The 15,411-nt window shown below is 38.7% G+C and overlaps 1 protein-coding gene across 8 annotated transcripts in view; it reads right to left on the bottom strand.

Annotated features, from left to right (window-relative positions):
• Positions 1-413: 413 nt before the first annotated feature.
• The window catches only part of utrn (utrophin), a gene marked incomplete at its 3' end in the record, with an annotated part of 174,280 nt that continues 159,282 nt past the window's right edge, over positions 414-15,411 (bottom strand). For 7 of the 8 annotated variants that reach the window (XM_079360729.1, XM_079360723.1, XM_079360725.1 and 4 more), the window contains 6 exons: positions 10,577-10,738; positions 9,058-9,295; positions 5,376-5,454; positions 5,038-5,121; positions 3,095-3,120; positions 414-1,676 (listed from right to left, as the gene is read on the bottom strand). In XM_079360729.1, coding sequence (XP_079216855.1) covers positions 1,668-1,676; positions 3,095-3,120; positions 5,038-5,121; positions 5,376-5,454; positions 9,058-9,295; positions 10,577-10,738 — 598 coding nt within the window. The remainder of the gene's footprint in view (positions 1,677-3,094; positions 3,121-5,037; positions 5,122-5,375; positions 5,455-9,057; positions 9,296-10,576; positions 10,739-15,411) is intronic. The other variant, XM_079360727.1, reaches the window with a different exon arrangement.

The raw sequence follows: 15,411 nt of genomic DNA, 5'->3' as shown, positions 1-15,411 counted from the left end.
AAGGCATTTAATTCTAATTTATAAAAAGCAAAGGTGACACTGGGGCAGAAGGGAACACGGTAAATATCTTTGGTCAAACATTGCACAATCTTTGAGAATAATCAGTGCATGCAGCCACAGCTGACTGCTCCAGTGAAAAGCTGCAAGAACAAAAATGATGAGGCCTAAAGCATCTTTTATACGTTTTCTGAATGAATAAAACTACTTTAATGGCTAAATGACACTGACCTGTTAGAAGAAATCCTTTTTTTTTTCAAACAAATAATTGTAGGTGTAGATGAAGTGTGAAGATTTATATAAATTCAGGTCGACTTTTTAGCTGTGAGTCAATACTGATTAGTGTTCTGGTAAGTGATTAACTTCAAATGTGTAGAGATTAAACCACAGACACAGGGCAAAAACAACAGCAGAAGTGACTTGTTATAAAAATTTTATTTAGAATAAAACAATGTAGCCATATTACACATAGTGTGGTCATTCTATTTTACATACCTCAGGAGAAGCAACACAAGTCTGCCACGGTCGGTTCATCATGATTGGAATCATTCAAATTATCACCATCATCATTAGTCTACAGTCAGAGGAGGTTTTAGTAGTGTTGTTCAGTCTCACAAGTTTTACAGGACAGCATGTAGCACAACAACACAATGCAGTGAGGGACCAGTGCTTGAAGGCCAGTGGAAGAAAACCAAACAGGTGAAGTAAAACGTGTCAATGGGCGGGTGGGTAGCTTCAGCAGGCCACACACCCATTGTGATACAGTAATAAGAACGTTTTTCACTTGGTATCTCCTCATTGCAGTGTACACCAATACAGTAAGCTGAAGCTTAAATGCTAAACCGGTTACTTTTGTTCTGTAAATGATCACAAGTTTACAAACCACGAAAAAAAAAAAAAAAAAAAGAACTTTCTATGAGTCTGAGGTAGCAAGGCAATCATGGCTTTCCTCTGATTTCTTAACATATATCTTAAAAAAAACAAAACAACAACACTATTCTACAGAATGACTACAGGCCTGTTACAAAACCAGATTTTAGATCTAAATCTTTATTTTCCAAAGCTTTTCTATGTATGCACAATCCCATTTAAATTCAATGACTCTCATCTCCATCATCCACATGTGGAATGACAAATTGTATAGGCACAGAAGGGGTAAAATTTACATTAACAAATCACAGTCGATGCAAAGTCTACCGGATTTTAAACACTTTAAAGGGGAATTTGACATCGAGCATGCTAAGGATAAATCGTGAAAGCAAAACAGATGCTTAGAAAGATGACAGTCTACATCTTCAAAGTAACCCGGTAGAAGTCAGCCAGTAGAGGTGCGGGATGGAATGAAAAAAAAACTGCGGAATAATAAAAACATATAACCGATTGATTCCCAGTAAAGGCAAGAAACAATTAGAACAAAACCCAAACTCTTAAACCAACCTCTGAAAATATCCATATACTCCTCTCCATATCTAAACAAATCACTGGTAAATGTTCCGGTACAATCTATATTTCATAAAATGTACAGTTTGCATAGTACAAGACAAGGTGGTCAAAAAAAGTTAAGTTGTCTGGTCCTGTGCGTCTTTGGGATTTTGGGTCGGGGGGGATTGTTTGTTAGAGAATGGTCCGTCCCTCACGCACACATATGCCATCCTCTACGGTGACTGTCCTCACATCACCTGCAACACAGAGAATACAAAGAAGATGATGGTCAAATTAGAAGTAAAAAGGGAAGTGAAAACAACTTCAGTTATTTATTTATGGCTTTAAGTATTCTTGCTGATTGACAGCTTTTTCTCTAAGTGCAGCAGTTGTACCCACCTCATCTCTCTCCACACACAGAAATGTCTGGGAGTATCAGAGGCTCAAGCTAAGGCATCAGCTTTAAAAGCTTGTGCATGGACTGCAGTCCCAAAAGAGGGTAAGAGTCCATTAGGAGCTCCATGTGGAGGGAGGTGGGCGTGGACGAGCTGCCTCCTAGATGTGTTTTCATGCACTTTGACCTATCCACACGTTGTCTCTTTGTGGAAAGCATTGTAAAGTTTTGGTGTTTGCCAAGGTCGATGCAAAAAAGGTAAGAAGGGAAGGATGACTCAAGCTAAATAAAAAAGGACTGAAGAACAAGTGTGGTCCAGTTTCTACCCTGCCTGCACTGAACAGAGACGTTCTTTAGTACAGACGTTTTTTACTTGATCTGACTGAAATTGAAGGCATAAAGCAATATAAGCCAATTGAACATATTCCAAAACAGCCGTTTTCTCCTGTGCAGTGAGGGAAGCTTTTTTTTAAAAAAAAAAAAAAACATGCTTCAGGTTTTCATAAACATGGAGTCTCTACCAACAAGAAATGGAGGAAGATCTGCCATTCAAGTTTAAACAACAGATTTTAAGCTGAAACCACAGAGTGCTTTATCTTTCATCCGCTAACTGTGAATGAAACAGGTAGCCAGTAAAAGGCTGAAAGCTAATTGCTCTTAATTAAATAGTTACGAAGTACAACAAGGAATATCCTAAATAACCAACTCAACAGTGTTAGCTGGAAATTTTCTCCACAGTTAAAAAACAATCCTCCAAATATCCACTGAAACCAGATGTTCACCATAGCAAATAAACAGATTATGTTCTGTATATACAGTAGATGTTGTGTGTAAAGTGAGATGCCAGGCAGTTAAAAAAAAGAGAAAAAGTAAAGCTGGGTGCCAGATAAAAAATTAAGCTGAAAGAGGTGAAAGGCAACTGCTCTCCCAACACCTCTGTCTCAGAGCGCAACTCGGCTCCATATGAGGGGAACAAGAGAAGCTGCTAATAGGGCTCCCTGTAGATCAATTAGCCACCTCTTTCTCAAAGGCCATCAGATGTGACAGGCTGAGGCAGGTGAAGGCTACAGTGGGACAGAAGGGACTACTTTTGTGGATGCAGCTGTAATTGCCTCTGCTGCTGTGCTCAAACTTTTCTCACCTTTGTCAAATACTAAAACAGTGAGTGGTGAAAACAAACACAGTAAAGAAAGAAAATCAGGAACTTCTATATGAGCTGCATAGACATGAATTCTGGGAGTGTTGGTATTTCAAAAGAAGAGTGGAGGAGGCTTTTCTTACCTGTGGCCTTGAGGAGAGGCTTGAGGCTGTGGAAGACAAAACAAAGAGACCATAGAGTAGTTTAGCACTTGAACTCCCCAGTTCATCTCTGTTTTTATTCGTCTGCACTAAATTATCAGCCTCTGGCTTTCCAACATTTTTTGCACACACTCAGCTCCGCGCTGTTGAGTCCCGATGCCTCCGAGCTGTGCAGTAACCAAATGCTAATAATGTTGGAGCGTCTGCCAGATTAGAATGGATTTTTAACTAAAGGCCTCATAGGAGTTCGACTCGAAGAATTCAAACGCAATTTAAAGTGAGTGAGCTCCAACTGGCTATTTGAAGATTTGTATTTATTTTCCTTTTTGATTAATATCCCCAGAGGTGAGTAAATGTTCCATATCTTCAAATAAAGAGTAATGAGAGAATAAGAGTTGTTCCTGATCTCATCAAGGACCAACAGTTAATGATAATCATCAAAATCTCAGGGCTGTATTTAAAATCGGTGTCTAAGAGAGTGTTTCTTTTTTCACAATAAAAGAAATGAATGCACAAAAAACAACATGGTGACTTTTTTAAAAGCCAGCTTTATACACTTCCTCCTTGAAATACATGTAAATGTCTTTCAAAGTGTGAGCTGTGTGAGAGCACAGCTGCTCTCTATTAAGAAATGTTGAGACACAGCACACACAAACACATCCAAATAAACACTCATAGTTAAGTAGAGAGAGCGCCCACAGACAAATACGGATCACAGTGTAAGGTTGAAATAAAGGTGCAGTGGGAGATGTCGAAGAGGAGGTTCATGTTGAGTCTAATTTGAACTGTTTCCATGTTGACTGTTTAAGAACTTTTCTTATGTACTTTACTTAGAGGAGTTTTAATATATGGTGTTGGAATTGTGGACTTAAGAAAGAAAATTGAAGAAATGATCTATCCATCAAAAACTAGTAAGCGTCTGTTTCAGTCATAGATTCATTGCTCTGTCATGTTTCAAGCTCAAATGTAAAGCATTCTCAAGTCCCATCTCTTCACTTGACAAGAGTTACTGTTTCCTTTAGTCCATACTGACTGTAATCTGAATATTGTGCATTTTCCAATGTTAGTAGAAACAATAAAAAATCACTTTAGAGGCAGGGTTGGTAATTTTTCAAAAAGGAGCATGATTTTGAAAGTAGCATTCCCTTAGTGCTCCAACTGCACTCATCCCCTCCCCACTGTGCTCCCTCAAAAGCCACACCCCTCACTTACATGCACATGCCCCATTGGTCCAGAAGCGGACCTCAGCTCATGCTCCGAGTGTGGGTTCATGCATGCATGGGGTAGAGAGCGAGCAGGGAGACGACTGGCTCACCAGATTTGTGGCAGACATTGGTCAAAGTTTTTATAGGCTTACAACTACTACAGATGACAAATTTCCTTTGGTCCTTTTTCAGAACGACATGAATTATTAATGTCTGTGAGAACTGAAAGACAATTTCAACCAAAATCTTAAAAAATGTATCTGGAGAAAAGTACCAACCCTTCCTTTAAGAGGTAAGCTGTATTTGAGAAAACTTGGTGTGATAACAAACTGTGATGTTTCCACTATTTTTCACCTGCATAGACATAAATAAATACACAATATTTCTGTATATTAAATTTTGTTAAATGATCCTCGCAGCCTAAAGTCTAAAATATATAGTAAGACTTTTCAATGATCTTCTGTTTCAAGTAAACCTTTCTGCATGATGCTTTAAAAAGACGGTAGAAACCTGTCTGATTCACACACCTAGTTTGATCAACACAAATCTTCTCAGTGAGGCGCTAAGTGCTAACAGTTAAATACGGTGACATGCACATTTTGTTTTTGCTGACCAGCATCTTTGTGGCCAAACACAAAGTCTCTGTGCTATCAGAGACTGGGAAGACACAGCCGGAGAGACGACGGGGAGGAGGAGGAGGAGGAGCAGAGGGAAACTTACGACTGCATGCAGGGAAGGAGTTGTTAATCTGCTCCATTACATCTGCCAGGTCAGAGCTGCTGTTGGGGGAGTCCAGCAGCTCATCTGGGCACACACACACACACACACACACACACACACACACACACACACACACACACACACACACACACACACACACACACACACACACACACACACACACACACACACACACACACACACACACACACACACACACACACACACACACACAGATTTAAGCCACAGTGATTGAATTCCAGGAAAGGGTTCTCTTATAGACCACCATTAGTACGTGAGATTTCTAAGTAGACAAGTTCTGAGCTTCAGTGTCTCACCTGAGTTTTCAGTGAGAGGCCCTCTATCCTGCACAGGGGGGGGAGACGACACGCCGTTTACTCTTGAGTCCATCTCCGGCTAAGAGAGAGGGAGAGAGGAAAAATGAAGAGAAAAAAAATTCCATTACTATAACATGATTATTCCGCTCGGCCTCTGTTGGACAACTTCAAAATTAGCTAAGCTTCACAGAGGCAGGGGGAAAGAATCCCATAGGCCAGCAAAATGAGCTTTTAATGTTTATAACATTTCTCACAAACATCTGAGCCAATGTCCCTACTTCACTTTAACATGCACTATTGTATCAATCCCAGATTGTGCGCCGCTAATTGTTGCATGCGCAGCTGTCACATTGGGTAAAAGATTCTTTCTTCCAAACATGAATGATTTTAAGTTGCAACAAAAACCTAAGAATAGAATATATTCCTGTGCCATGAGGCAGGCGGTTTGTATTCATCATCGTGCCTTTTTATCAACAGGTTTCTGATCAGACATTTGTAGCTGCGCTGCTCATTTGAGAATTGATCTCACCAGAGCCTGATGTGACTGGAATGAACGCATCTGTGAATGCAGATGAGCTCCAATAATCTAACAATGTGTGAATGCACTACATGTTTCAGACGACCATGACTCCGAGAGAGCGCCTCATATCTTTTCGGTTTCATACTTCTAACCACACTTTGGCCCGGTCCAAAGAAAAGTATATAAATGTACAAAGACATTTGAAAATGAAGGGAATCACGCTAACCTTTTTTAGATTTTCACAACATATATAATGAAAAGAAATAACAGAGGATTTGTGTTTGAATGTAAAATGTAAAAGCTGAACAACTTTGTCTCTAGACTTTAGAAGAAACATGACAATGTTAAATGTGTAATATTCATTCAGTAAAGAATGATTTTACTTTGGTTTATGGCCCCTTGTTGTGCTGAAGAGTTGTCTTTTAGTATTTTTTTGGGTGGGCCAATTGTTTATGTACAACACAACAAGATTTGAAATCAGTCAATAAATTACACTTTTGATTAAAGTCATGGTTATTACCAAATTTCCCCCTCAGATTAATTATTAAGTATTTCTGATATTCTGATTAAAAGCAATGTATTTAACCAATGAACAGCGACAACAAATTAAAACCAATTTCGTCCATGAAAGCTACATAAAGAAATAATCTAAATAAATCAATAAGAGATAAGGATTGTGTAACTTTTAAACCCCAAGTATTGATTGGCGTAAACATGCTCTGATGGACACAAGCCCACACTTGGTTTGGTGACATTAACAGCAAAATCCCACAATCCCTTTAGCTTCTCAAACTGCAAGAAATCCAATCAATGCTGCCTCCCTCTTCACCCCTCTCTTTCTTCCCCTCCTTCATCTCCCTCTCGCCCTCGGCACTCGTAAAGGCTAACATGTTGGAAACGTCTCTGGAGCTCAGCCGGTGTCTGGAGGCTCGTCTTAGAATAGCTAAGGTCAGGGGTTTGGTCAGCCTTCAGCAGTGTGAATTTAATGTGTGCTATCCAGCTGACTGGGCTTATTATTCTGCAGCCTGGTTGAAACGCTGATGGAGAGACATGTTGACACATCAGGACACCGGGGACTTAAATGTCAGGAAACAGAAGTTCCTATTAGGCGAAGGCGGAGTGGGGATGTTTGGGAGGATGCAGGTAGTTGTGTGTGCTATTATATCAGCATTTTTATGTCTTTAGAATGACTCATGGGAACAATTAAATTAAATTAAATTAAAAGGATACAGTATTCTAATGCCAAATTCTTTAAACACAGGGACACATTAGCATATTGAATGTTAGCATGTGCATGGATTTGACAGATACTTTTCAGGATAAGAAGATATTTTCAATACCTGTGATTGAAAAATTATGACATTGTTTAATAAACTATTTCAAGTGAGGGATAATACATTATTGAATAAGTTTAAGGTCAACCATATTCAATGACAAAATGCTGCTTCAGTGTAGATGTATTATTATTATTATTCTTGTATTATTACTCATGGTCAAACTGAACCGTTTATGATATTATTCTGTTCAAGTACTTGAAATAATTTTATGATTTATTCATGGCCTAACTAATGAAGTATTTCTAAATTCAGGTGTTGATACTTCGACCATGAAAAATAGAAAATACATGATATTGTATCTTAAAATGAGTATTTAAATTGTCAAAAAACTGTTAAGCTCTTCCCTTAAACTTAGGGTCATGGTATCAGAATGGGACGAAGCCAACTTTTTTACAATCATAATGTCAATTCCCATCCATTACAAATTGTTTACTTTAAGTTTGAAGATATAATTCTTAAAGAAATATTTTTTTTACTGTGGCATTTCTACCTAAACTGTCTTGTATATTGTATACTGAACTCCTCGTCATCAGCTATACAGCTACCGTCCAGAAATGGAGGGAAATATCCTTAAGGTAAGGGACAAAAACAACTTTTTCTTCGTCAAAATGTTAATTCTTCATCCATTAAAAATCTGCCGAGTCACATCAGCCACAATCCTCAGGCCACATTTGTTGTGAGTTATTACAGTGCTTCCAGCTCAGCGGCTTCCAGAGAGCCAATACCTGCTGCTGTGTTTGCTCAGTCTGATTTGTCGGGATGGTTGTTTGTTTGGCTGGAGGGTTGTGCATTTTTCACTTGGCACAAACAGTCCGAACCTCAGTGAGCAATTAGGTCCGGGCATAAACCCGTGTGGAGGCTATTGATAGAAGGACTGGAGAGGAATGATGGACACAGGGATTGCATTGTACTGATGCGATTAGGATCTAATCTGAGCATTGATGAGCAGTTTGTGTTATTCAAAGACACAAAAGGAAAGTTTAAGCTAACAAGGAAAGTTAAGTTAACATACATGTGTACATGTCTATTTATAATGCTGCTGTTCGGGTGATGTGTTGTGTTCTCAGGGGTTAATTGAGGTACAAATACATATTTTTGTTGATGATTTATGGAAATGGCTTTGAGAGAAACCTTCAATTTATTGAAATCTTTTTGTATCTTGTGAAATTATTTTTGTATTGCACTGTAACAGCCGTGCCAGCTGGCGTGTGCGAGGGAGTGTGTGAACTGTGATTACTGTCCTGCTGCTTCCCATAACAAGTCTAATGGACTACATTAAAAGATATAGAAAAAATACACTTTAATCACAGTCGACTGTGTATTAATGCTCAGACCAGTCTTAATGGCTGCATGTTTTTGTTGCATTTATTGTGTTATCTCTATATTGAGGAAAAACATCTAGATGTCTCATTTAACCCTAAAAGCTTTTACACCAACTTCTCTTCCTATAATAATAACTGCTTTTAGCCTACTGTTTGATCACATGATTGTGATTAAACCACTTAAGGTCTGAAGCCTTTTTCCATTAGTTGACAACTTCCCACATCAATGTTGTTTTCTGTCTGTTGAGTACCAAAACAACATCATTTTTCTGCAAAATTGCCTCTTCACAGTGACAGTTTGAATCCCTTTTCAGACAAGTTCGCTTTTCAGTTGTCATGGAAAGTCAAAATAAGAAACAACCCAGAATCCCTTTCTCAGAGGGATGACTGTGAACATCCCTATTGTAAAAGTCTATGCATAAACAATTTCTGTTTCGCCCCAGCTGTAACCTGTGGCTTCTTGGAATAAAAATCGACCTACAAATGTGTCACAAATTTTTCACCTGGTGCAGAAGCTGTCGGAGACGATGGAGCTGAGACTCCAGCTGTTTATTGTGTTCCTCTAGGATGTGCATGCGGGCCTCCAGCCGGCCCTTGTGTTGTCGTAGCAGCTTAGCCTCAGCGAGAAGATCGGCCTCATCGGGATGGGCCAAAGGACCCTCTGACTCCCAGGGACCTCCAGCAGAGGGCCCTCGCTGGCCGTGCTGCTCCTTCAACTGCTCATACTCCCTCTGCAGCGTCCTGAGAAGAATAGTAACAAACCTATAACTTTTTTTAAAAGTTGTTTTACTCCTGTTTTTTTTTTTTTTAGTTAAATGCTTAAAAACAAGAGAAAGTTAATGACCTTAGGTTTACATTTTTCAACCAAACTGAACATCAAAGTGAACTTGGGTGTGTAAGCCAGGGCCATTTGCCACCAGCAACCATCAAAACACAGAGAGCTTTGAATTAGCAGAGTGATGTTTATTCCTCCGGTGTAGTCACACATTCTGGTCAAATCTCTGCCCTGGAGCAATGAAGCTGGCCCAAAACCTTACTAAAACCAGTCTGTTGTTGTTTTTCACTAATTTGACATCCATTGCATAATACTGCATTCATTTAGCTGCATCCAAATTAACACGTCTGTGGGTCATCGGACTAACTATCTCCTTCTTTTTTAAAGGTTCTTTTTTGTCCTGTATTTAGAGAAATTACAATGGATAGAGTCAGAAATCTGAAAGAGAAAGAGAGGGGAATGACATACAGGAAAGGAGCCACAGTTCGTATTCAAACCAGGGCCGCCTGCTTCGAGGACTCCAGCCTCTTCTTCTTCAACCTTTCACTAAAATACTCTCAAACAGAGCGATTACAGGTCTTATCTGAACCCTACAGTTTGCAGCCGCTCAGAAATATTACACTCATATTTACTTGTATTTTCTCAGTGAAACCCTCTTTAAAGTGAATAGACAAACATAAAGACTCCCTGCCGGATCTCTTACCTCACCTGCTCTTTCTCAGCCATACTTTACTTTAGCTGGCATTCCTGAGCATGGCATTTAAAGCTGTTTCTTCGGCTCTCTGGAAAGTGTGTGTGTGTGTGTGTGTGTGTGTTTTAGCGTGTTAGTAATCAAAGTTAAATCACTCAAGCTGAGTGACTGGCAGTGAAAAAGTACCTATACAACAAAAGATTGCACAGTGACTCCGTCTCCAAGTCTTCTCCATTTACTAATCAAACAGTGGAAAGACTTGGCGTGTGAGACAGACAGGGATGCGGGAAGTGTGTGTGCTTATGCATTGTGTACTGGAGTGTGATATGAACTCAAATGATACTAAGAAGTTGCAAGTAAACTAAAGACCAACAAAAGACATAGTTGTTTTTAAAACATTTCCAAAAAACTGATCATACAATATTTTTAGTAATAATTACTTCCAGTAAATTGTAAATCTTAATAAGACTGCCCAAACAAAAGCTATAGTTTCTCTATATCTAAGAATCTTTTCCACCCTAAAGATTTCTTTAAATGGACATTTTCAATGCCTTACCTTTGCTCTTCCTCGAGACGAGTTATGATCCGCTCAAGCTCGCCTCGTTCCTCCCTCTCAACGGCCTGGAGGATCTGAGCAGGACTCTGAGGCTGACTGCAAGGGGAGCCCTCACCGCCTAGCGTCTGACAGTATTGGAGGATCAGAGCATGCTCATCATCCCTGAAGGCGAGAGTGTAGAGTCATGTTATGAATGAGGAGACCCAAAACCTGCTTGCCCCTAAAAGTATGCTCAATTTAAATTACTTTCAGTTGGGGAAGAATGTTTTTTTTTATCCGCATCCCCTGTACGACTCACAGGATGGTAACTAATTATATGAAATAATATTTTATGGTAATTAACTTCAAAAAGAAAATTACCATAAAAAATGCACTGCAATACAAAGGGAGATGGTAGTAACAAGAAAAAGAAAAATCAACGATAAATGCGGTTTTAAAGTGGTACAGCAACATTGTTTGTCACAGCATTTTTTTTTTTTTACAATTATTTAGATGGTTAAAAACTTCAGAAAAACTCGGTGGAGGAGAACCAAAGATGAGCTAGCAGTTAATGCTAACTCTGCTCAGCTAGCTTCCCTTAGCAGGTGTTTAGCTGCTTCCTATGCTTATGTGTTATAGAATAACATTGTGTAACACAAAGAAGTTTTAACAACAAAATAAGGACATTTATGAGGAGTAAGTAGTACCCTATTTTAAGAAGGAAAATATTGAATAAATGTAGTTGTACTTTAGTTTTAGCCATAGCTATTGCCTTGTATCTATACTTTATTGTGCTGTGTTTTTGTCCCTCTGTAGACTACAACATTATTATTTGTTGTTTTCAGTGAATTTGTACATTTATAACATAAAATATTTAAATATTGTAAAACACATAACAATTCAGATTCTTGGCGTAGCTATATTATGTTAAAAACCTCAAAAATAAGTTAAACTGCTTATGGTCATTAAATTTTGGCTTAAAGGGCCCAAAGGAATTTCGCATTTGAACACAAGACACAGAAAATCACACAATATAATGAAGCTGCCTTTCATTTTTTCCTCATGAACCAATGTGACGTGATTTAAATTACAATAAAGTGGTTACAAATGTGAGAAATCAGCTTAGGCCTACTTGAAAAACAAATTAAAACCACAGCTTCAATTGTGCTAGTTTAAACAATGATAACAGTAGCTGCCTTGATATAAAAGATCTTCAGATATAGTAGGTCCGCGAGACAGTAAGATCCACAATCCCAAGTGGAACAGAGATCTGTCAGGTTCTATCATCTGACAACTGCAACACGAGAAGGCTCTGAGCAGCCTGGGATACAGACAGAAAGATGTGGAATAAATGCTAATGGTGGTATCACTATGAGTCTTTATACTACGTCCGTCTCCCAATGTACTTTATAAGTGATCTGAGAGGGGATGGCAGGTCTCGCCTAAGCCCAGCTTTCACCTTTCTTCTGAAACACAACCTGAGCCCAAACTTGACAACCATATGAACAAAATCAGAGCTGTCATACTGATATTCAAATCAGCTTTCCATTGCTGTCATTACAGAGCAAGTCTGGATGAGAAACTTTGGTAAAGTGGTGTTACCATGTGTCACCACTTCACATGTCAATCCAATTCAGACTATTTTTAGGCCATGTTTTCAATGGATTCATGCCATCTTAATATCCAGCAGTTCCGACCCTGTCATTCTCTGACATTAATATCCTGCAGTTTTACAGCACGTAAAAGGAATACCTGTACTGAGACAACAAACGTATTATTATAGAGATATAATCTGCTACTGCCTTTAAAAGTGTTGATTATAGATTTAAAAAGATGTTTCATTTTATAACAGCTTGGATCTTCTTGTAGATGTTGTGGCCAGTGATTCTATCTGTAATGAAAACATTATGCTCACTACAGTAGACATTAGGATCTGAAAACAAAACTAACTGAAAAAAGGCTGCAGTCCACCAGAGGGGTTGTAAGCAGTGAAACAGAAAATGACTTATCCATCATTGCACTGGAAACTGTACTCCTATAGCTATGGTTACTACACTGGGTTTTGTTCAACCATAAAGCAAAATTGTAAACTTTAATGGGCATTTAAAACAGCTTGGGTAATTGTTTCATACTTATAGCAAAGGCCAAACATGAATATTTAAAATCATAACTCACGTTTCCTGAGCTGTGCTTTTCACTTCTTGTTATGTCAAATAACCTCTTCAAGTTACAGAACACTGCAATGACCTCTATAAGAGAAAACAGTACCATACTTTAAGCCACACCTCCAACAGTGCTATCCTGGCAGGTAGTCCTGGCACCTTTTTAAATACACAGTGACTTGCCATTAACTCTGTTCACACTCTCTTATCAGGGCCAGACCATAACTGAGCGCATAATCCTCGGCTATAATGAGTGAGTTAATCAAATAGGCTCCGGAGAGCAAGCTGGCAAACTGAAATGTCTCAGACACCCTTGAATTTTACTGTAGGAGACATGACTGAGTTTTCAGGAAGTATCCTGAATGCTATTATCACCACATGCATTATAAGAGAGGTTACTATTAGGAAGCTTTCTCAAAGATGACGTGAATTATACCATTTCAAGACCAAGACTGGGGCCAGAGGAGAGCTAATAAAAGCCATGCAGAATAAGGCTTTCACCTCTTTTCACATAAAGGAAGAATATGTCAAGCCAGCAGCTTCCCATGTGTGCTCAAAAGGGGTTTTTATCATCAACCTGCCTGAGCTCCTTGTGTGATTTGAAGCACAATTTTAAAGTGTCTTTTCTTTTTCTCGAACAATAAGCTTTACAGCCAGTTTAAACGTTTCATATAATATGCAAAGGCACTAATGATAAAAGCCTACTAAACTTTCTTAGTGGGAACTTCAGATGTTCTGAATCTGAACCTTTCTCCACTCCCAATTAAAGAAAATATGAATGCTGCGTTATCTCACATAACCAGTAGCTCTCTCTTTAATAAAGTTCCTGCCTAACATTGTGAAAGTACTTGTAATCCATTATACATCGAAATAACTATTGCATTCTTTCTGAGAAGTCCTATAGTCAAATGCTGACAAACACATTTGAAAATGTTACTTTACATTTAAGACAGGAGCTGATACAAAAATACAAGTATTTCAATGTTTACTTCAGCACTTCACTGCATTCATTCTGAAGGTTGCCTGGGCCCAAAGGTAACACTTGATGAGACTACAACTAACAATTATGAAAGGAGGAGAAGAGAGAAAAAAGGAGGACAAGGTAAAATGAAAGGAGGTTTATAAAGAAAGAAACTAAAGAAATGAAAGGCAGAAAGACAGGAATAAAGGGCAAGTATCAAAAAAAAAGCGACATCACTTGGGGAAAGGCTGGAAAACGAGAGATAACCAAACAAAAATTCACGTCCTGAGGCAATGGCAACAATTCGGTGCTTTGGCTGAAGGTCAAGGAAAACAGACAACACAGACTCTAATTAAGGTCTCAGTTTAAGATAAAAGCAATGCAGGACATAAATACACATGCACTGTAAGTGCAGGCACACACACTTTATCTCCAGGGCTAACACAGACACACATACTTATTATTTATACCACTGCATACTGTAGCTGGCAGTGAGAACAGATCAGTGGTTGCAGGTTTTGAACAATCAAACAGAAAGAACAAGTCAAAAGCCAAACATGCATGTAATTGGCAAATGCCGTCATCCATGTTAAACGAAGCATGTTTTCCTAAGCTCAAACATTGCCAGGAAGGCATCTTGTTCTATCCTGTCAAGCACGGGGATCATTCCTAAGAGTGTGTATGTGTGTCCCCACAAACAGCCAGATTGAGTGGTAAGATAGACAAAGAGACTTGGGTGAAAATCAGCTGGAGGCGGAAGAAAATGAATCTTAAAAAAAAAAAAAGGAAAGACATTGAACCACTTCAAACCAAAAGGATTAAAAAGAAGGGGCGGAAGTATTTCCTCTATTTTACGTATTCTGACATTACCTCAAAAGTCAGGCTTTTAGGGAAACACTGGTCCATTAAAATACAGCCAATGGCTGATTCTAGTCTCTAAAACGTTGTCACTGCTTAACATTTAGGTCAGTGTTATTTCATTAACGACAAAGGGTAAAGAATGATAACTTATACAATTGACGTACATAAAAGTTTCAATTATTATTGGGGTGTTAAGCTTGCTGTAAAAAAGTTTTTCTTAAAAGAAACTACATTGCAAAGACCTCCACTTTATTTAGCTCTTGGCCAAAATAGAGCTGAGTTAAGGAATTTAAAATAAGCAATTGTCCTCCAAAAACAGTCCACAAAATGGATTCAGATTCTCTTTCTTCCTTTTGAGTAAAACTTTTCAGCCTCGTTATTCATTACATTTGGCTTTGCATTACAAAATAAAACGAGAGATCAAAAGTGTATGCAGAACACAAACAGCTATATTGTCTTCCATGCTCAAAAGTACAAAGCCATCGCTGTGAATGCTGCACTAGATAATCTGTTTGTGACTGTCACTGAAACTTTCTTTTTCTTCGGGGATGTTATGAATTTGTCTTCATAGTTACATCGAAGCAGTTGCTTTTGTTGTCGTTCTGCGGCAAAGCAGAACGCAAATCTTAAAGCTATGACACTGATGTAAAAGTGAGTGAAAGCAAAAGAAATGTGATTGTGTTCTAAATTTGCACTGGGGGAGATGTTTTTTCCCCTTTGCTGCAAACCCATTAGCCTTCATCAGGCCATCATCTTCCTCACCTCATTAGCGCCCTACACAGTTGTATGTGAGAGCCTCTGTTTTGTTTCAGCGCTGGCAGGGATAATGGCTTCCTCTCTTAAATAAGCCAGAGTACAAAGAAGAATACAGC

This window comes from Symphodus melops, assembly GCF_947650265.1.
Source record: "Symphodus melops genome assembly, chromosome: 1".
NCBI classification, from domain to species: domain Eukaryota; kingdom Metazoa; phylum Chordata; class Actinopteri; order Labriformes; family Labridae; genus Symphodus; species Symphodus melops.
Note: the sequence above shows the minus strand (reverse complement) of the source record. Positions and strands in the feature narration are given on the sequence as shown.